The sequence below is a fragment of the Kwoniella dejecticola genome, chromosome 6, assembly GCF_000512565.2.
Source record: "Kwoniella dejecticola CBS 10117 chromosome 6, complete sequence".
Taxonomy (NCBI): domain Eukaryota; kingdom Fungi; phylum Basidiomycota; class Tremellomycetes; order Tremellales; family Cryptococcaceae; genus Kwoniella; species Kwoniella dejecticola.
In genome coordinates, this window is record NC_089306.1 from 746,726 (window position 1) to 767,802 (window position 21,077).

At 49.1% G+C, this 21,077-nt stretch overlaps 10 protein-coding genes across 10 annotated transcripts; 5 read left to right on the plus strand and 5 right to left on the minus strand.

Moving 5' to 3' along the window:
- Positions 1-921: 921 nt before the first annotated feature.
- On the minus strand, positions 922-2,126 carry I303_105148 (ATP synthase F1, delta subunit; the record flags this gene model as incomplete). The annotated part of the gene is made up of 5 exons (XM_018408698.1): positions 922-932; positions 1,022-1,124; positions 1,349-1,641; positions 1,756-1,912; positions 2,064-2,126. 5 exons carry the CDS (start codon positions 2,124-2,126, stop codon positions 922-924), a joined length of 627 nt encoding a protein of 208 aa, XP_018262389.1.
- A 703-nt stretch (positions 2,127-2,829) lies between these two features.
- On the plus strand, positions 2,830-3,903 carry I303_105149 (uncharacterized protein; the record flags this gene model as incomplete). The annotated part of the gene is made up of 3 exons (XM_018408697.1): positions 2,830-2,956; positions 3,082-3,671; positions 3,748-3,903. 3 exons carry the CDS (start codon positions 2,830-2,832, stop codon positions 3,901-3,903), a joined length of 873 nt encoding a protein of 290 aa, XP_018262388.1.
- Positions 3,904-4,579: 676 nt separating this feature from the next.
- Positions 4,580-6,559, plus strand: I303_105150 (uncharacterized protein; the record flags this gene model as incomplete). The annotated part of the gene is made up of 3 exons (XM_018408696.1): positions 4,580-4,806; positions 4,907-4,987; positions 5,083-6,559. The coding sequence occupies 3 exons, from the start codon at positions 4,580-4,582 to the stop codon at positions 6,557-6,559; spliced, it is 1,785 nt and encodes a 594-aa protein (XP_018262387.1).
- A 2,243-nt stretch (positions 6,560-8,802) lies between these two features.
- On the minus strand, positions 8,803-9,729 carry I303_105151 (uncharacterized protein; the record flags this gene model as incomplete). The annotated part of the gene is made up of 3 exons (XM_018408695.1): positions 8,803-8,949; positions 9,001-9,182; positions 9,276-9,729. The coding sequence occupies 3 exons, from the start codon at positions 9,727-9,729 to the stop codon at positions 8,803-8,805; spliced, it is 783 nt and encodes a 260-aa protein (XP_018262386.1).
- A 303-nt stretch (positions 9,730-10,032) lies between these two features.
- On the plus strand, positions 10,033-11,532 carry I303_105152 (uncharacterized protein; the record flags this gene model as incomplete). Its single annotated transcript, XM_018408694.1, has 7 exons — positions 10,033-10,087; positions 10,147-10,220; positions 10,282-10,303; positions 10,368-10,560; positions 10,645-10,887; positions 10,955-11,301; positions 11,378-11,532. The coding sequence occupies 7 exons, from the start codon at positions 10,033-10,035 to the stop codon at positions 11,530-11,532; spliced, it is 1,089 nt and encodes a 362-aa protein (XP_018262385.1).
- A 237-nt stretch (positions 11,533-11,769) lies between these two features.
- I303_105153 (uncharacterized protein) lies at positions 11,770-12,840 on the minus strand (the record flags this gene model as incomplete). The annotated part of the gene is made up of 5 exons (XM_018408693.1): positions 11,770-11,880; positions 12,186-12,254; positions 12,351-12,445; positions 12,582-12,647; positions 12,765-12,840. The coding sequence occupies 5 exons, from the start codon at positions 12,838-12,840 to the stop codon at positions 11,770-11,772; spliced, it is 417 nt and encodes a 138-aa protein (XP_018262384.1).
- Positions 12,841-13,211: 371 nt separating this feature from the next.
- I303_105154 (uncharacterized protein) lies at positions 13,212-14,633 on the plus strand (the record flags this gene model as incomplete). The annotated part of the gene is made up of 6 exons (XM_018408692.1): positions 13,212-13,265; positions 13,386-13,461; positions 13,558-13,714; positions 13,824-13,939; positions 14,027-14,169; positions 14,295-14,633. The coding sequence occupies 6 exons, from the start codon at positions 13,212-13,214 to the stop codon at positions 14,631-14,633; spliced, it is 885 nt and encodes a 294-aa protein (XP_018262383.1).
- Positions 14,634-14,775: 142 nt separating this feature from the next.
- I303_105155 (uncharacterized protein) lies at positions 14,776-17,534 on the minus strand (the record flags this gene model as incomplete). Its single annotated transcript, XM_018408691.1, has 6 exons — positions 14,776-15,130; positions 15,206-15,405; positions 15,461-17,082; positions 17,142-17,237; positions 17,306-17,344; positions 17,423-17,534. 6 exons carry the CDS (start codon positions 17,532-17,534, stop codon positions 14,776-14,778), a joined length of 2,424 nt encoding a protein of 807 aa, XP_018262382.1.
- A 317-nt stretch (positions 17,535-17,851) lies between these two features.
- I303_105156 (small nuclear ribonucleoprotein F) lies at positions 17,852-18,579 on the plus strand (the record flags this gene model as incomplete). The annotated part of the gene is made up of 4 exons (XM_018408690.2): positions 17,852-17,866; positions 17,946-18,065; positions 18,230-18,318; positions 18,549-18,579. 4 exons carry the CDS (start codon positions 17,852-17,854, stop codon positions 18,577-18,579), a joined length of 255 nt encoding a protein of 84 aa, XP_018262381.2.
- Positions 18,580-19,235: 656 nt separating this feature from the next.
- Positions 19,236-20,835, minus strand: I303_105157 (uncharacterized protein; the record flags this gene model as incomplete). The annotated part of the gene is made up of 4 exons (XM_018408689.1): positions 19,236-19,278; positions 19,355-19,514; positions 19,631-20,462; positions 20,650-20,835. The coding sequence occupies 4 exons, from the start codon at positions 20,833-20,835 to the stop codon at positions 19,236-19,238; spliced, it is 1,221 nt and encodes a 406-aa protein (XP_018262380.1).
- Positions 20,836-21,077: the final 242 nt, after the last annotated feature.

Here is a 21,077-nt window from a genome sequence, read left to right on the forward strand (position 1 = left end):
ACCGAAATGGGTGAGTGAAGAAGTCGAGAATGGATATCGTTGTGAGAGTAAGAAGCTGGTATAGGTTGATCGACTGAATAGATTGACTAAGTTGAGTTGCTTCGAACCGATTCAGTCCCTTGACGTAATGGGTATATCAATGTGATTGGTATATTCCTTACGGACAGCGCTCTTTCGGTCGATTCGAATCGGGGAACGAGTGTATATGCTATGCCCAGCCGATTCTGCACCCCTCACTACAAAGACAAAGGAGATTGGATGGTGACTAGTGTGTAATAATTCTCTGGAATGTTGAATGTGAGAGCTGCTGGTGTTTGCTATTTTTGGGCTCTGAATTTGGATTTGAGCGGACGGTATTTACCGCCAAATGCCACTTATGGACCTCTTGACTATTCTGATCAGACATGACACGACCCAAGATCGAAGTGATGTTATGTATATATGCGTAGGGAAGTTGATGATACGTTGTTGTTGATTGGTCATGCAGAAGGAGACAGCATCCTTTTGAAAGAACATGCAGAGTGAAGTGTCCCTTTGAACCAGAACAAAAGAAGGAAACTATCGTTTGCCATCAGACTCTGGTGATGATTTCAACGTCATCAGCCCATCAAACCCAAGACTCAAACAAACACCCCTTTTGGGTCCTTCCGATCCGACCGGTCATCATGCAGAAGAGGCTTGTGTGCAAAGCCGGGTCACTAGACGCATAAGCCCTTATAGAATCACGTCTCGCCTCGATGCAATCAAATGCCAGTGCAATCAAGTCGAGCAGATCAAGCGCTCCTCCTGCTATTCTCACACCGTCCGTGGTCCGAGAAAATGCGATTCATTTGACATTTTGGGGTTGATTGTATCATCGTTCATCTGCTACGCAATCACTCCGACCATCCACCTCTATACTATTCACACGATCTTGCGTACTTATACACCTTCTGTTAGAGGTGAGACGAACAAATGACGTATGTCAGCAAGTGTAGTCAAAGGTGAAGGTTACGTTTGCAGCGAGGCACACGAAACTCACGGGTAAGAGCAGCGTTGAATCGGTTGACTTTGGAAGAAGCTGAAAGATCGATGGATTTGTCTCCGAAATCAACGAGAAGACCACCGAGAACAGATGGGTTTACCTGTTACGTCGTTTCATATTGAGTCAGCTCTTTGTCCAATAACCGTGATTCTCCTCTTCTGCGCCGCGTATTTTCCGAAACACAGAGGAATCTAACAAGATCTTTCACATCTGAAATGCACCCCTCCTAAGCGGAGCAGACGCTCCTCTCCGTGCACTTTGACATCTTGACAGCTGACACGAATGCTCTTCTAACATTGCCTGAATATCAACTAAAGCACTTACCCGATTGACGACTCTCAAAGTCTTGCCTTTAGCGATCTCAGTATCCTTCAAAGCCTTATCAATCCTGTTCAAGGCCTTGTTGTCCAGTGCTTCGGCGGAGGTGACGGTGACTTCGAGTTCACCTCGGTAAGCAGAGATGAGCGATCCGAAATCTTGGAACACTTTAGGGGCGGATGACAGTCTGCCGTTCTCGGAGAGGACGGTCAACAGGTTGAGCAAGATTGGGGAGGATCCAGATGGGACGACTGAGGAGAGGGCGGTCGATCGTTCGGAAGCGGAGAGTGTTGGGTTTTCTACAGAGGTTTGCGATCATCAGTATTCACTTCTCATCCATGAGACCAGCACACATCGAAATCTCCGACAAGCTCCTGTACGTGTGTACATCGACGGATGAAAGCTGAACCCACGGATGAAAGCGTTGACCTTGGCATCCTCCTTGATCTTCTTATCGAAAGCCTCGATGTCCTTGGCTAGACTCTCTAAATCCTTAGGCGACTTCTTCAAGGCAGCAAGGTATGTCGAGGTAGCGTAGGTACCAGTGAGGGAGTTGAGTTGGATAGGAGCCTGCGAAATTGCAAAATTCAATGCACAGATCATCATCAGCATCAGCATCACTCCATTATACAACTATCCCGTGACTATAGTTGATGATTGCCTAATGTCGAATTGGTACACGGCCGAAATGTTCCTGTTGAGATCAGGACGGAAAACCCACCTTGACGCTTGAAGCGGCACTGGCGTACCCTCTCGAAAGGACGGACCTCATAGCGGAAGCCATTTTTGCGGTTTGATTGAGTGGGGAGTGTACGAAGAAGAGAGGCTCAAGTTCAGAAGGAGTAGCCTCCATAACACTTGACCGTGATCATCAAGCAGAGCAAGCAGTGAGTAGCTCAGCTCATCTGGCGGAACCAACGGCCTTCTCCCTTACTCCTCACCAAGGGGAATCCATAACACCGCCGGAAACACGCAATGTGGCACATCATAATTCCGGTCAGAACGATGGACGACGGGATCAATTGGGGACATCGGAACTTTCCGGCTAGAATGAGTTTATTTGATTGTTGTTGTTGCACGGACCATTTCTAATTTTTCGGTCGAAGCTAGTCGCAAATCAAGCTAAGAAGAAAAGAGGAGCATCATCATCATCATCAATCCAACTCAACTCGCTTAATAGCAGAATAAGTGCGAGTGGGGCAAAAACATAGACATCAAAAGGAAATACCAGGCGATCAAAATAACCATAACGATATCCATACCATCTTCATGATCATACCTTGACAGACATACATCTACACCATCAAGCGATACTTATTGTCATCAACGACAGACAACATACCTTCGATCAGCTTACAATTGGCGACAATAACCCTCAAATAAATATCTCCGACGATTTCGGCTTCAGATCAATCGTACTTGAACTCACGATCTACCTGCTCAAATCTTATTTGGTTCGATCAGCTTGCATTGCACCTAATAGCACGATGAGCACGACACTACCGTTGTTCTCGCTGCTGCCGAACGGAGGTGGATCGTATCCGCCAAGTCCGACTTTCTCTGATCCGAGCTTCTCGACGGGCTACGATAGTGCCTTTGATCTCAAGAATGGAGGTGCGTCTCACTTGTTCGGCCACACATCATTAATCATGCATCTGAACCTCCATCGCCCTTGCACACCGTTGCTACTTCGCCGATCGTTGTACGATCATGAGCTGACGACAATCATTCACATATAGGATTAAGCCACTACAACTTCCCGACGCCACCTCAGACCTCCAACACCCCTTCTACCTCCTCATACTCTTCAAGACATATATCATCCTACCCTCAGCTAATCCCGCCCAACTTTTCTCATTCCTCCTTTCCTACCACTCCAGACGGCGACGATCCCACATCGTCCTACCTGGATCTCGATCTCAGTCAACCAGGACCCTCCACGTACCACCATCAACTCACTAGCGGGCATCATCATTCGCATCGATATCCTGATACTCTGACGCATCATCAACCGACCAGCAATTCAGGCTCCTTCATCCTCGATGGTGAAGATTACTTGCAGCACGATGACGATGAGGATGACGACGAGGAGAGGGACCCGAACGGGGGAATGATCAATGATGAAGAGGACGAAGACCTAGTCAAGATCGAGAATGGAGATTCGGATCAAGCGCACCAGCAAGAAGGAGGAGGGGACGGTGATGGTGATGTGGATGTGGATAATGAAGAACCGCTATATGTCAATGCGAAACAGTATCACAGGATACTCAAAAGGCGTCTAGCCAGAGCGCGATTGGAGGAACTCAACAGGCTTGTCAGATCACGGAAGGTGAGTCACACGTTTCCCCCTCATTCGGCCCGGTATGATATTCCATTTACTGACGCTGATATACCGATCTACCCAGCCTTACTTGCACGAATCAAGACATCGTCATGCGTGCTCCAGACCCCGTGGGAAGGGGGGCCGATTCTTGACTGCCGAAGAGATCGAGCAGATGAAGAAGGAAGAATCGGAAAAAGCAGAGAATGGTTCCCTCGAGGGGACAGTGATCTCAGCCTAGCGCACTACCTCGACACATCCTGCCATCATCAATCATCTGTCTCGCGATATACAATGTAATTCTACTGTATCGATTACAGAACACAAAACACAAAACATACATGTAACCTTCAAAACCTCATCACCTCATGATCTCGTGTTGTTTCTTCTACCTCACCTAATTACTCTATAGAATCTTGCATCATGTGAGAGCCCAAGATATGCCATAGATGTCATCTGCATGCTTTTTGCCCACTGTAACGAGAGTGTCACAAGATACTGAACAATCTGCGTTCAAAGCTCACGATTGATCTTGACTAAACGACCGTACTCGCGAGATCGATTTAACCGGTACAGGCGGCTATACTCGGTCGGATAAACGTGTTGTCGGTGGAGATCGTTGGAATCTCCGTCGCACAACCTACCCAGATAATGTGCTCTGTTTCAGAAAATATCTGAGCGCCTAGTATTCTATATCATCGAAGTCTACGTTGTTGCAACAGCACTTTACCGATTGATCAGACAAGACACATCAGACAAGACACATCAGACAAGACACATCAGACAAGACACATCAGACAAGACACATCAGACAAGACACATCAGACAAAGAAAAGCCCACAAAAGCAGATCGAAGGTTTTCAAGACGATCGAAAATGGTTCTTCCCATTTCGGTTGTTGAGGGCCAATCCCGCCTAATGTCAAAGACAATCCAAAAAATCCTCCTTCGACATGGTCAAATTCATCAATCGAGTTTACGCCGATTCTCCACCACGCCCTTAGTCCGGGATCATCACGACGCTCTTCAAGCAACGACACAAAATGCCGATAGGGTCTCCGATGGGTCCGCTCAATCATCGAGTACATCAGCAGAGGTCAGTAGGGATATGAGTGCGATTGCTGAATCCTCGCGATCTGCTTCATCGTGAGTCTCGTTAATCAACTCACCGCCTGGTTGAGCCAAGCGTCAATAAAAAACCTTACAGGGATTGAACGCTGATTTGACATCCGATTGACGCAATTAGTGATACGAATCGACCCGAGAGTCAGAGCAAGGAGGACGAAGATAAGCAGTTTGCAGAGATTTTCGCAACCTTGAACGAGAAGTGAGTCTCAGTACTGGATGCGGGACAGTGATCCAATCCGATCCTAGCCGTGATCAGGCTTATGCTGACATATGACACGCATCGTTGTACTTCAGCTGGCCGAAGGATCCCACCGGATTCGAGTCTAGTAAACAATCTCCCACTTCCCGCAAGCCTAAAGGAAACCCTCGAATCCCTCCTCGTCCCGAATCAATCGCCTCCCGCCTCACCTTCGACGGTTATTCTACCCCTTCTCCCCGACACAAAGGCGTCCATTCTCGATTTAGGAGATCAGCAGGTCAGACTCCCAAAGAAGCAGAAACATTCAACGAGATCTTAGCTGGTATTTTCGCCGATCTCAACCACCCTTCCAATTCTCATTCCCCGACATCTGGTTCTGGTCCTGCCAATGCCAGTGCGAGGCGAGCTATCGGGCGCTCAATGAGGAGTGGTTTCGGCTTGAAAGATCCCTATATGACCACGCAGTCCGGAAGTGGGAACTTGAATTTCGGAATGGGCAATCCGAACAATAATACTACCCTCAAGAATAACGCGAAGAACCTTAGAAAATGGTTAGGCGAGACGGAAGAGACAGAGGAGAACCTGCAATTTTTAGAGGAGCTGGAATTGCTGAAAGAGGAGATGGAGGTGATCAGCTCGGATATCGAGTTGATCGAATGGGCAAAATCAAGAGTCTTTAAACCTCTGTCCGAGATTCCCACCAGTACAATTTCAACAGCGACTTCCAACTCAGCAAATCCGTCAAATGCCAATACGGATGCGAACGCGAATGCGAGCCCGATCCAGACCGAGAATACAATGCAAGCACCAAGTATGACTCTCAGTGCGACTCCAACTCCAACGCCAATGATAAGCTACCCCGCTACATACCCGAAAATCCTCGCTCACCTACTGAGAACACTAAGGGTGAATTACAATTCCCCTCATCTGGTTTTATCGCTCTTCCAGCACGCCAAAACCGCCTCGCTCGAGTCGTACCTCTCCGGATGTCTTACGGAAGTGTACAACGAAGTCCTCACTGTGCGTTGGGAGAGTTTCAGGGATCTGATAGGTGTCGAAGAAGGCATCAGGGAGATGGAAATTATGGGTGTAGGATGGGATCAGACCACTTCCAAATTGATCTCTAAGATCGTAGAAGAAGTATCTAAGGATCTATTATCTTCCGACGGTCAACCGAACTCTCCCGTGAATATCTCAAGTATCCTCGCTGCTGCGACTCAAGGCAATATGGGATTTGGATTGGGAGTGGGAGTGGGGATGGGGAACGAGGGATTTGGGAGTTTGGCGAATATAACTCAAACTTCTAAACAGGGATACATCTTCAACAACTACGGAGAGAACGTATTGATCAGGTTGAAGCGGCTGGACGAGAGGGTCTCGAAGGACGTGAAGAAGCAGGAAAAGTATTATGAGATGCTGCAGAAGCGGAAGAGGCAACTGAGGGAGCAGAGGGAGAGGAAAGCGGCGAGGGAAAGAAGGGAGAACGAGAAGGTCATGGGTGGAAGTGAACACGGGAAACAACAGTTGGGGTGGATTGGGGAGCCGAAAGAGGGGGAAAGAGCTTTTATATAGCAAACGTCATATGATATACTTGTATCGACCATCTGCAACATGGACATGAATATCATCCCAATTTCGACACTCACTGGACATTGTCAATTTTTCGTCGCTTGCCGCACAGTCCCTTCCTCCTCCTCCTGTCTCTCATCCGTCTTGCCCTTGATAATCATGCATACTCAGACCCTCAGATCATGCATCTGCCTATGCTCCCCTCTTCCGGCTTTGCGACCGTCCTCAAACAATCCTGGAGATACGAAATCCACCGCATTTGCAATCGCGCTAATGTTGCCCTCAGATTCCCTTCCTCCCTCTTTACGGATGTCGTGTTTTCTCCTCCGACCTTCTTCTTCCCTGACCACTCCTCCTGTATTTACGACTGCCCTGCTCCTGCATTCTGGAGGTACTAAGTCGCGTCTTCTTCATGCTCATGTATTAATGTCAGAAGACCCAGTACATCAATGATTGCAAAAGTCGCGAAAATATTGACGCTAAGCGACCCTCTGTCTTCTGGTCGTTCTCAGGCATTGGTTGCCGTTTGTTCCTCTCATGATCGACAAAAGCAAAGCAAAAAGTGTAGCCAGGTCGCCCTCGAAAGGACTACCTGGACAGATCGAAATATTAGGCCATTGAACCAGCCGAAGCCAGCACAAAGATGTCCGCACCCTTGATGGACCATGGGTCGCCGTGCTATGAGCGTGAAGACATCCTCCTGAGCTCCAAAGTGAAGGGAGCACGCCTCAGGATAACTAGGTAAGTATATCGGCTTACAATTTCATCTTTCGACGCCCCACAGGCTCTGCGGACTGGAAATATAGCGATCTGAACTGTTGTGGCTTCATTCGAGAGTAGAAGGAAAGGAAAAAAATTTCGTTGGTATGACACGCCTAACTCTCGTCAAATTTTCGGCTTTCCCCGCCTTCTGGAGCGACTTTTTGCGTGTGTGACATTCCCGCTCGAAGGCCTACCATACTATTATACTAAAGACAGTCTTTCTCGTTTTACGATCGTCGTATATCATGCTGCAAACGATCTCCACTACGATTTTCAAGAACGATGAATTTCGCTGCTTATCATCCTCCACCCGCGTTGTTTGGTTTGATGGGAAGGTGAGACATCCTTTGGCGATCAGGGCCCGGAAATTTTCAGGTCCAGCGGTGTCTACGACGCTTGGCTCGTACAACGCGTTTTTGTACTGGCAAATGGATCGCTTTTACCGCCGAAGCCGACAGCCAAGATGCTCTCTTTCTCCAATTACGACCTTCGTATACTCAGACTAGACCATCAGCCTCGGGACGGCTTTTTCGCCTTTCCGACTGACGTAGAAAGCTTCTCTAATATCTCTATCAACAGTCAAGCAGAATCGAGTTTGATCCTACACGCGAAGCAGGAATCTACAATCATGTAACCCGGCCCAGTCGAGGAAGCTTGACGACGAGGCTCGGCTGGTCGAAAGTGATAATCCTCTTCGCTCTGTTCTGTGCCTGTACTATCTCATTTCCCAAAATCGGAACGTTCCCTGCAAAATCGGAAGGTTCCCTGGGCAGTCTCCTTATAACAATGACTCGTAAGGCTAAGTAATTTCTCTGAGCCCCCAACGAGAGGCGAACAGCTCAGTGGTCTTCGTGAACCGCAAGAAAGCCGGACCGCCTCATATGAATCCAGGAGAGAAGTCCATCAGCACCACGCTTGCGGACTGGTTGTGTCCCTTAACCTGACAGGCTTCTTTTACCCGAAGTATTGCTGCTGTGCCGGAGCTGCAAGAGCAGTCTTTTCACTTGCCAGTCGTATGTGTTTCATCGGATGTCCGAACCCAAAATAACCCCACTGGGAGACGTCCTCACGAAAAGGAGGCAACAGATGGCAGAGCGTAAAAAGCACTTCTGCGTCGCTCTCATTTGACATAGCCCCATGCGTTTCCGACCAGTCTCTTACGAGCCAAGGTTTGTACTACGTTGCGATCTCGCAGGACGGCCAACAGATGGGTTCACATCTTGAAGGCAATCGAGTAAGAAACAAAGGTATCATGACTTTCAAAGAGACCGGGGAGAAAGAAGAGAGAGAGAAAAAGACTATCGACCTGACATGTATGACTCTAGAAGAGGAAGGATCCCAAAGAGCCATACCGTCATATGCCCCAGGGCGGGAGTTCGTTTGACAGCCGTCAGAGTCGACCCAATGAGACAGTCATCTTGGCGTGTGTGCTACCACGAAGGTATCACGTATGAAGCAATGCATGCTATTGGTGTTCTCCGTCTTTAGTTGGAAAATGAAGGGGCTATACCCATCCTAGCATAGCCTATACCCATATCCACCGCCGCCTGTACCCCATCTACGACCGGTATCCTTCTACCAATTCTCCCGCTCAGTTCCCGCTCAATCATCGCTCGCATATTCGACATACCCTGTTGAATCTGTCAGTCCAAATCAATTTGAGTCGATGAGGTCGGACGTACCCCACAGCCAAGTACAATTACGTCCGCACTCTTTCCGACTAGCTCGGTCGATGCGTTGATCATGATATCCGAGACCTCTGAGCCATGAAGAGAGATCGCATCGAATCCTGTACCTTTTGTTCCTGCGTATCTGCTCGTCAAGCCCATTGAGGCTATAGCTTGATCGAAGAGCGTTTCCCATTCTGCATCAGTCAACAACGAGATCAGTCGAATGTACTGTTCCATGACATGAATGACCCGCAGAGATAGTTGTAAATGAGTGAGGCGCAACTCACGTTGACCCGTAGTGACTATCCCAAATTTCCCACCTAAACCCAACGCACTATTTATAGCAGCGTCCAGTATCCCCAAAACCACCGCCGGCTGACTTTTACCGTTAGATCCACCTTCTCCTGCTCGTTTCAGCGAGTCTACTAGAGGATGTTGCGAGAAACAAGCTACGACCACGCATGAGTACTCCTCGAGCCACGCCGAGTCAGGACTGTCCAGGTCCAGGTGTTCTTCGCATACTCGGGTGGATAATTTGCAGTCTTCGTTATTGTTTATACTGGCCGGAGCGGGCTCAGGAGCAGTGATGAAGTCGACGGAGACGTCAGAAGGTATGCTCCGGGTCAGGACTGGAACGAGGTCGAGAGTGAATGATTGGGTGGAATTGGGGTTGATCAAGAGGATTTTGATTGGTGATGAAGGAGATCCGATGGAGGAGTGGATTTTGGATTTCAACGTCATGTTGCTGTCGAAGAGGTGCCTCGTCGTGTATGCAAGAGATCACTGAAGCTGATGTGTCTTCAGCGATTATTGTATTGAACGTCTATACCTTTTATGCTAGACTGATTGAGAGACATGCAGGTCACAAGTTGGGGCATGTAGAGGTCGAGTTTTCCGGGTTTTGACATTCGCTTATCTCTTATCTCAGGCACAGACCAGAACACGCCAATCACCAATCAAAACGAATCATCATTTTGTCCTTACCCTTCCATTTCACTATCTCTCACATGTCTCTCCCACCAGAGTGTGTATAGCTCGAGGGAGATGAACAATCCGAGCGGCGATGTGGCAAGTACATCAAGACGGATAGTGACCCTTGGTGAGCTTTTTCAGAATCCCAGATTTTCCCGGACCAGATGGACTGACTTGTCATTCCAGAACAGTTCATCGTGGACACGTTCACTCTCATTGGCGAGGATGGCGTCGAAAGACCAGTGGAACAGCCTGATCAGGTGAGGCCAAGCTCTGCGTACTCAACATCACAAGGCTCAAAAATGAGTTGCGTCTCGGCAGATCGGCGGAGGCGGCACATACGGTCCGTTCCCATTCCATTTTCCACTCACCGTGAACTTCCACTGATGTGATATGACCCCAACCAGCCATCATAGGCGCGAGGATTTTCACTCCACCTTCCGAGCTGGGTATGATCATCGACTATACCCCAGCGACCTTGACTAAGGCTATCAGGGACGACTTGAAATATTATGGCTCGGATATGTGGGCTTTCAGAGAGAGGACAGATGGGCATCCGACTGCGAGGGCTGTGAACAGGTATCAAGGTCAAAGCAGAGGGTGAGCAATTTTGTCTTATATCCTATTGATCCCGCCCAAAAGATCCAAGGTTTGCATTTACCTGACATGCTGCATGTCGGCTAGCTTCGAGTACCTCACGAAACCTCTTCTATTGACCCCTCATTCTTTGTCTGCTACCCCTTTCGCCGATCCGCTTCCTTCAACTATCCATTTCATCTCTTACCCTGCGCCGAGAGCGGAGATTATCCTCAGCGAAGTGAAGGAGCTGAGAGATCAGAAAGAACGGAATCCAATCATAGTCTGGGAACCGGAGGACGAGAGTCTGGAAGTTATGCAAAAGATCGCGAAAGACATCGATGTCATAGGGTAAGTCCCATGGTGAGCTTATCGCAAAGACAAGCGAAACGAGTCGAGTGACTAATACGCGGCTCAGACCGAATCACAACGAGGTCATACGTCTCTTTCAGCCCCATATTCCCCCTGAAGTTACGCCAAAAGAGCTCCAGACCATATATGCTGAGCTGTGCTTGAGGATAGCCCAATTCCGTCCCAAAATAGGAGTAGTCATACGATGTGGTTGTCTGGGATGTTGCTACGCTGCCACGCCGACTACACCCCACAACCAAGATCGACGACCAGATGTCAAATGGGTCCCAGCGTATTGGAATCCGCAGAGAGAGGGTTGGAGCGAAGGCAAAGTCGTCGATCCGACTGGGGCAGGAAATGCGTTCATGGGTGGACTGGCAGCTGCTGTGGATCGAGGATATCTTCTGGACGAAGGTGAGTTGCATCAGTAGACTGGAATTTTCGCTTGGAATGGAGCATCGAACAGCTGAATACGTTTTATGCGACGTAGCCGTGATCTGGGGTAGCGTAGCTGCGTCCTTCACGATCGAACAGAATGGCTTGCCCGTACTGACAACCAAAGAGGGGAAGGAATTGTGGAATGACGAGGATCCGTCCGATAGAGTGCAGATAATGAAAAGAGATCTGGGCTGGAATGAAAGCTGATGGCGGCATACGTACTGGTCGTCCAGACATGGTGTCTGAGAAGTAAGAGACATGGCTATGACATGACATTACATGACATTACATGACATTACATGACATGAATATGCATGTCCCACAGACACGTGGACGATCATATAATATACAACAAGTCAATTCCACATGAAGCTCTCACCACACCAGAACTCCCTGCTCTGGCTTCATTGCACGATTCCGACATTGAAAGTTCAGTTGCCGCCCCTATTGCCCCGCTTCGTACCTTGCTTGACTGGACGCAAATAACCTTTCCTGCAACGCAAGAAGCTCTTCCTGCGTCATACCGTTCGTATCGGGTTGAGTCCTCGTGCGTTCCTAAATATCATTAGAGCCATGTCAATATTCGCGATCTCTCGTTCTTTGACAAGCCGGCCCTCCCTGCTCTTTGTACCTGTTGCGGTCCGTTCAGATGGATGTCCATCTTGCTTCTTGCGACAGTTCCCAATTTTGGCGCTCGTTCTCGTCCAATCCCCCTCACTAATGCCAGCTCAATCCGTCGTCACGCCTCACAAGCAAGCTCGTTCATCCCATTCCTTCCCCTCCTAAGTTGGCCATTGCACACCCAACCCTCCGACCGGAGATTACGGACGGGCAAATAAGATCTCAGTAGACCTGCTCACCTTCTGCGACTGTTTGAAATCCTTATTACTCTCCTCCACTTCCGGTATATAATCCTCGAAACCAAGTTGCTGTGGACGGAAACCGTTGAACTCATCAGCTTCGACGTACGACAACGAGAGGGACCATTTTAGACAGGAAGATCCAGGGGGTATTGGCGAACCTACCTTGAGAGCTTCTATGACGTGTTCAGGTGATATTGTCTTCTTGGATGACTCGTCGCACACTGTATTTGACTGTGTCGATATGAGTTTAACCCATTCTATAGGTGGCAAGTTCAGTCAAGTCATCATAAATTAGCTTGTCTGATTCTCTCCGGTAGAGCTCCGTGATTTATGATATGCCCAAGCTTGAGGTGTTACATCAAGGTTCAGATGAGGCATGATAATTATACTCACCCACGCAGCAATCTACTATTATATCCTTCGCCTCCTTCGAACAAGCTATATCTTCCGGTAACATCTCTGTTCCAACCCTTTCATAATCAGCTCAGATCAAGCAAGAAGGCACAGAGTTCCGCTTGTGCACTAATGACGACGAGGAGGAGCCGATGGTATTGCGTTGAGTCGTCCGTTGCTCACCTTGTATAAGCTTGAAGACGGTCGCTTTGGGTAATCCAATATCATCGTCGCCCGCTGGTCCTCCGCTATCCGACATCGTGCAGGCGCCCTTATGATGAGGCCGGTCCTTGAAGTAAACTTCGATCGATGAGGGAGTAAGTTGTTCCTTGCTTGTATCTGGTATGGGAGGTGTAATCTGTGCGGCTTTATAGAGATGTATAATTATATGGAGTAGTCAAGGGAAGCAGTGTCATCAAAATAACAACAATCACGAGGAAATGGATTTTGTGTTTTCGCGTTCGCCTTGAAAATCAAATAACCGGAAGGTTTCTTCTACTCGACCTCAGCTCGAACATTACCACCTTTTGCTTGCACATCATCTCACCAAATCTATTGCTTCAATCCTTCTCGCGATTACCACGACCTTCCAAGAACAGAAGAGATAAGAAAGCAGAAGAGAATCACAAAATGGCCAACTCGACGTTGAGAGGGACAAAGTCGATACATGGTGGTAATCCCCAAGTAAGCCTGATCTTCTTCCTTCTGAAGGTGGAATTTTCCCCTCCACTCTCAACTTTCTTCGACTCCCTCACCGACAACCCCTTGCATGGGCAGTACCAGCTAATGTGTTGATCTATGTAGTATCTGATCGAGAAAGTCATCCGAGCGAGGATATACGATTCCCTATATTGGAAAGAACAATGTTTCGCTCTGACCGGTGGGTTCCATCTTGGCGGTTTGATCACTACGGCTCAGTCCACTAAGCTGATGCTGTCATCAAATGAACGATTATCTACTGTTTCATGGGGTCTAGCCGAGTCAATAATAGATAAGGCGATAGCATTGAAATCGATAGGGGGAGTAACGGATCGAAATACGCCCACACCATTCATATCGCTCACCCTCAAATTACTGCAACTGCAACCTGAGAAAGAGATATTGATCGAGTATTTACTGGCGGAGGAGTTCAAGTGGGTCTATCCCTGCTTCCCTTCACCCGAAATCAGGGCTACTTCAGCTCGTGCGCTACATGCCAGCTAGCCTTTAACTAATTCGTTTCCAACTTGTGTGTCCTGCTAGGTACCTACGAGCACTCGCAGCGTTTTATATACGCCTGACTTTCCGCTCGCTAGAGGTGTATGAGATCTTAGAACCGTTAATGAAAGATTATAGGAAGTTGAGATTGGCTCATTCTGGTGGGTCAATCCCATCTGCCAATGTCAAGTCAGAGCGCAGAGTCAATGGCTGATCAAGAGACGGTATTTGCTGTGGAAACGGACCAGGCGGATACAGTTTAACTTACTTCGACGAGTTCATCGATGAATTACTGACTCAAGAGAGAGTATGCGATATCATCTTACCCCGTCTGACGCAGCGTAGTGTATTGGAAGAGACAGAGGGCTTGGAACCTAGGAAGAGTTTACTTGTGAGTCGCTCATTCTCACTTAACCCCCAACCCTAACCCCCCTCTCTCCCCCCTGCCTTCAAGTCTTGAGGCGTGGGCTATAGCGTCATAGGGGAATGCTGACACCAAAATTGTGTCTTTTGCAGGAGGAGGAGGAAGAAGGAGATGATCGAAAGGAAATACAGTCCAACGCCTCGTCTCCTGCAGCACGAAATCGATATATGTCTCGTTCCCCATCCAGAACTCCACCTTCTTCTCCTGATTTACGAAATGGCTCGAGAGGCAGATCCAGATCAGTGTCGTCAGATGGGTCGAATCGAAGTCGGTACGTCTCCAGATCGCCCTCGCGCTCGCGGTCTCGCTCCGAGGACGGCGAAGAAGGCGATACGAGGGGCAGGTATATCAGTCGCAGCCCATCCATCTCGCCTGATCGGATATTAGTGGACGAGATCGAGGACGACGAAAAGCTAGATGGAGATGTGTAGTGCGATACAGTGCAGTCTAGCGTTGTATTACATATATGCATTGGTGTCTATCATTACTCGTATTGTACATATCATACTGTGTCATCTCTATGATGAACCATGCTCCGTTGCATATCTTTGCGAATAATCCAGAGTAGCAGAGTTACCTCCTCGCCAATCCCCATCCTCTCCTCTCGTTGAGTTGTGAGCCACTCCCTCCCATCCGGTTCTCCAACTCGCCCACTTTCCCTTCCAGCTTCCCAGCATTACTATCGATACTGTTCAACGCCCTCAGATGCGCGCCGAGAATCGCAGAAAGCTGATTTATCGGGTCGTCCGGGATCTGCGAGGCAGCCTCAACTGACGAAGCACTCGGTGAATTACCATTGACCGATACGTCCAATCCCCCGTGTGATGTGCTGGACGAATGGGATAGTTTGTTGACTTCCTCTATCATCTGTCCAAGGTTTCTCGACAGGTCATCTAATTGTTTATTCAGATCTTCTGCCAGCGCGTAGCTACATAACGAATCGTGTCGTCATTCAGCATACTTGAATTTATCGACAACAGTTAGTACGATAGAGGGGACATACGATTTCTCCCTTTCCCTATCAGCAGGTAATTTCGCCGCTAGAGGCCTAGTCGAGTCATTACTCAATTTTCCAATCTCTTTCTCATATACACCGAGTATACTCTCAAGTTGTTTTTGCTGCGCTTCGATATAATCCAACGCTTGATCTACCGCCGACTGGTTCTGCTGCGCCTCGTGCACTTGTCGATGAAGAGCAGTGATCTACAATACCAACATCAGCTACCGGACCCATTCATAAGGTTCCGTCAGAGCTCACCTGATTACCATTTCTGACTAACACTTTATCCCACTCTCTGACTTCTCCAGCTTGTTTCTCGAACTCCTTGACCTGGGCGTCCAAGTCCTTGTTCCATCCCTCTACTATATCTTCCAGAGTTTTGCCCCTCAGAAGGTTCGGAGCAGGTTCGCTCGATGCAGCGGGTGCTGGGGCAGGCGCAGGCGCAGTAGTGGAGGTTCCGACGGCAGGTGTAGAAGATGACGCAACAGGTTTCGCACCAAACAAGCTTGAAGCAGCCGGTGCGGGGGCAGTCGCGGTCGAGGTTTCAGCAGGCTTTGGTGCGCTACCAAATAGGCTTGATCCGGATCCGGCTGCAGGGGCAGGAGCAGTAGTCGTCGAGTCTGCGGATTTCGGAGCTGCAGCTGTTGATGCTCCTCCTAAATTGCCGAAGCTGAATCCACCCGTCTTCGGCGGTTCAGCAGGCTTGTCCGTGGTGGCCGGAGTAGTAGATGTCGCAGCTGGCGTAGACGATCCACCGAGATTACCGAAATTGAACCCTCCAGCTTTGGGTGCTTCTTTGGCGGGCTCTGTTCCTGCATCGGCAGCAGGAGCAGGAGCAGCGGGAGTAGTTGACCCACCGAGGTTACCGAATGAGAAACCACCTGTCTTGGGGGCTTCGGGAGCTACTGATGGAGTTGTAGCGGGCGAATCCGTCTTAGGAGCTCCTAAACTCCCGAAAGAGAATCCTCCAGCAGGTTTAGGAGCTTCAGCAGGTTTAGGGGCTTCAGCAGGTTTAGCCGCTCCTCCAAATCCACCGAACAAGCTGCCTGAAGCTGGAGCAGCGGGAGAGTCGGTCTTGGCTGGTTCAGCGGGCTTTGATCCGAATCCTGCGAATAAGCTGCCGGCGGGTTTGCTGGTGTCTGCCGGGGTCGAGGTGGACGCCGCGGCAGGTGTGGATCCGAAAAGAGAGGTGCTTGGTGCCGGAGCGGCTGGAGCGGCTGCTTTGTTTCCCCCAAATGAGAAGCCACCGGCTGGTGGAGCAGCAGGAGTAGTGGTAGATGATTCTGCGGGCTTGGCACCGAATAATCCCCCGCCACTTGGTGCACTAGGTGTAGTGGTATCAGCGGGTTTGGCTCCGAATAGACTTCCTGCAGCCGGAGCAGCCGGAGCAGCCGGAGCCGTGGTAGTAGGCGTAGTCGATCCACTCGCTCCACCGAATAGACTTCCGCCGGGAGCAGCAGGTTTCGAACCGAACAGACCTCCTCCGGCAGTATTCGATGTTGATGAGGCAGGAGGGGCAGCAGCTGGGGTAGTCGAGCCGAATCCGCCGAAAGTTGGCTTGGCTCCTGGTGTAGTTGAGCCTGACGCTGGCGCTGTTGCCGAACTTCCGAATCCACCGAAAAGACTTCCACCGGCAGCAGGAGCAGGAGCAGGGGCAGGGGCAGCGGGGGTAGTAGTGGTGTTGGCTGAACCGCCGAAGGAGAAAGAAGGAGTCGAAGTTCCGGTTGTGGGTGTTCCGCTCGTAGCTGGTTTGGCGCCGAATAGAGATCCTCCAGCTGCAGGTGCTGGGGTTGTGGAGGCTCCTGCGCCTCCGCCGAATAAGCTTCCTCCTGCTGGTGCGGCTGTCCCTCCTCCAAACGCTCCGCCAGTTGATGGTTGAGCTGTAAAAGGAAGTGCAGAGTCAGCATCCTCGTCGACAAGGAATATCGTGATCACTTACTCGCGCCGCCCCCGAAGAGTGATGTTGATGGTTGAGAACCTGAAGCAGCTGGTTGACCGAATAAAGATCCGCCTGCGGGAGGGTTGGCCCCGGCAGCTAGACAGACGCAAAATCAGATGATCAGTCGCAGACGATGATGTTTCAAGGATTTCGCAAAGACATACGCTTCGCGCCGAAGCTGAAGGCCCCTGATGAGCTACCGCCTGATCCAAAGTTGCGAGAGATCAGCTTGGCTCGATGACAGGAGTGTCGCTGTAGGTACGTAGGGGTGATAGACTTACTGTTGTTGTTTTGTCCAAATCCTGCAAAGCCAGCTAAATCCATCAATTCCGCTTGGAAGTCAGCCAATATCCGATACTTCAATGTAAGTATCGCAGAAGCAGACTCACACATTGTGGTCTATGTATCCGCGATCCTCCGATGCGGTGCTTCAGCAATGCAGCTCTGTGATGTGCAAGATGTAGTCTGTTCAGTGATAGCAATCTAACAAGTCGCTTTAGACTTCGACAACAGCTGAAGCTTCTGATCTCGTGTCGCATAATTAGGCACTGGATGTTACAGTAAAATGCGTTTCCCCTCACGCGCCTAAAAGCGATGTTGGTTGATTTCCTTCGACAGCGTCCCTCCTCGTGCTTCGAAAACATTGAACTGTGTTATTGCCTACGTCCTTGTTTTCCTCATCATCTTCCTGACCATACGAAGCAAGCAAGATGTCAGGCATAGCCGTGAGTCCTAATCAGCTCCCTGTTGTCGTTACCGCGCTGCATTTGCTGGTCTGACTCTAGTCGTGTTGAATTTGGATAGCCCGTCAACCCGAAACCATTCTTACAAGATCTGACAGGTAAGACGGTCTACGTCAAGCTGAAGTGGGGTTTAGAATACAAGGGATACTTGGTCTCTACGGACGGATACATGAACCTGCAGGTGAGTGCCTGTTCTCTTCTCTCGCTCTATCCACTGCGATAGACCCAGTTACAGACCCCATCTCAGACGACCTCGTCGATGATAGCTTGCTATCACTCTCAAATTAGATGGTTTAATGCTATTGTGTGCTAATTGACCATCTCTGTTTGCCTTCCCTTGGATAGCTTGCCAATACCGAAGAGATCGAGAATGGGAAATCGAATGGAGCATTAGGAGAGGTGCTTATCAGGTGCAATAACGTGTTGTATATACGGTGAGTAATGTTTATAACAAAACATCCCTTCGTATCAGACATGGGCGTTTAGTGTTCTAGTCTTTGAGCCATTTGCTAATGGTGTTCATTTTCTGACTACCCGTCTCGTCATGCCTTCGCGACCAACTATATCATTGACTGAACATACTTGTTCCCCATCCATCCCCAATATCGATACGAACTCGATGTGTCTGTTTGGTGATCTGACGGATCTTGGTTGAAACTATCAGTGAGGCGAAGGACAAAGTGAGGGATGATTAAGGGAATAGAATTGGGAGCATTGAGACGCAGCGAAGGCGGATACTAGCGAGGGAGAATAGCGGAATGGATGATGTATCCGAGGCGGATGGGAGTTGCAGCCGGCGTTGAAGGGATATAGACCTGGCAACGACTATCTCGCACTCGAGAAATGAAGAGATGTCCGTGTTGAAAGAAAGGATAGATACAGGCATCTTATAAAAGGCATTCATCATGTATGAACCAGATACCCAATGATCGATGGCCAGTATAGAGATATGCTGATTCCTACGAGACTGACCGAGTGACAGACAGACATGTAATTCATCGCACTCTGTGATAAATTCGGAGCGATGTCCACAAAATCAGATTAGAGACCGAATTAGCGTTACAGCTGGAATACCTGCCCACTGCACCTCGTCAATCCAATGCCTGACAGGGGTTGCACCACTGACGAGACAGTTCTGAAGTCGGTGTGTCTCGCTGACTATGAAGGGCAGACTCAAGTGGGGCAAGCTCATCTTTCTCAAAAGCTATTTACATGCCGAAATGATGTATAAAATATCCATTTCTGCTCTTATATCAACATCTAGAATCTAGGACCGCCCTAATCGTACGCTGCCTCGTCGAACTCTCTGCCTGAAACATAGTCAAGTACCACTTGCTATGAAATTCTGCATCTACTTAGCTTCGATGTGAGCCCCAGCAAGCATGTCGGCGAGACTAATGCGCAAAGTCCAATCGTCAGCTGTCCGTCCGGTCCAAAGGAGGGCAAGCAACAATGGGGCAGATGACTCACTCATCGGTCTGCTTATCAGTGACAGGCGGTAAAGCACTAGCACCATCTGCACCTTTGTCAACAGAATCTTCGGCTTCCGCTCCTTCTTCGTCTGACTCCTCTTCTTCTTCTGCAGATTCGTCCTCTTCTTCTCCTGATTCAGGTTCTTCCATATCGTCAACTGAGTACCACATCATGCAAGGCAAGGCGTCAGCTATTGAAGTCCCTACTCAAGATCGAATGTGCGGTATACAGATTCCCCCTGCATGGGAATGTTATCTTGAAAGCACTACTCACGCTCATCAAGTGCATCCTCCTGCCCAATCACTTCCAACGCCTTCTTAAGCTCTTCTACACACTCATCGTCCTCGCTAAACCTATTCCCATTCAACTCCAGCTCTTTCAAGCTCTTCAGGTGCTGCGTAATCGCCACCGCCAAAAGCTCTATCGATGCCTTGTCCAGCTCATTGTATTGCAGCTTAATCGTCTCTAATTTAGGGTTCGAGCCAACCGACAGCGACGTAGTTAAAGCGATTCCGCCAGTTTTCCCAAGCAGACAATCTGAGAGGTTGAGTGTTTTGAGATTCGGCCAGTTCGGGAGGGCTTTTACAATTGCTCGAGTCCCAGTTTTCGTAGCTGTATTATCTTGAAGATCGAGTACTTCCAACCCCTTACACGCACTCAAACCCTCTACGAGGTTCTTGATACCTTCCATCCTTATTCCGTTCTGGGGCATCTTAATCTCCTTCAATCCCGTATGTAAGCCAAAGGCAGTCTTCCAATCTGGGGAACTACCATTTTCGAGTCTATTCCTTCCGCACACGAGTACCCTTAGCTGAGATTCCTTCTTCTCGCTAAGGCATTTTTCCCCGTTCTTGATTAGGGCTTTGGCGATGATCGACCCGCCGATGGGACCGAGACCGTTATTGTTCAATTTGAAGATGGAGAAATGGGTGTTGGACTCGAGGAAGGGTACCATGGCGTCGGCGCATCGACCGCCGAAAGCATTATCGGAAAGGTCGAGCTCGACGAGAGAGGTAGAAGTGGACAAAGCGTTACATAGTGCGGATAGGGCTTGGGGGATCTCAGAGATTAGTCGGCCAGTGAATATGTCGGCGAGATCGACGACCTGTCTCAGCGAAAGTGTCAGAGTCAGAGTCAGCTCAATTACTTCTACCGAACATCAAAACATCAAGCATCCAAGGAGGACGTGAGTAAAGTGAAGTGAAGTGCCATATAGAGTAGAAAGGGGAGGTAGATGCTCTGAACGACCCGTCGAAATGGGAGAACGACGGTACTTTGGAATGAATACTCACCTTGAGGTTCTTCTTACTGCTCAAGACTTTAGCAATAGCCTCACAAGCTTCGACACCCAGAGAATTCGCTCCGAAGTGAACTTCCTCGACATCGTCCATAGCCTCCAACTCGGACAGGTAGGGTTGGAGGTCTTCAGCCGTATTGGCTTTCAAATTCTTGCCAAGGATCGAGAAGGATTTGACCATATTGACTGACTTATCAGGTGATATCGTCTTTTTAGATGACTGTCCGAACGAAGTTGACAAAGCAATATATCAAATTCAGCAAAGTCGGATGAGACGAACGGAAATGATCTGCAGCGCGAAATTCTCAACAAAATCAACGAACTCTCAACGCGCTTGGACCTGGCAACTGGATTTGCACCGTGCCTTTTGGCGAGCAAGTGGCGCAGGTGGCAAACCCCAAGATGCTGATAGGAGATGCTGAT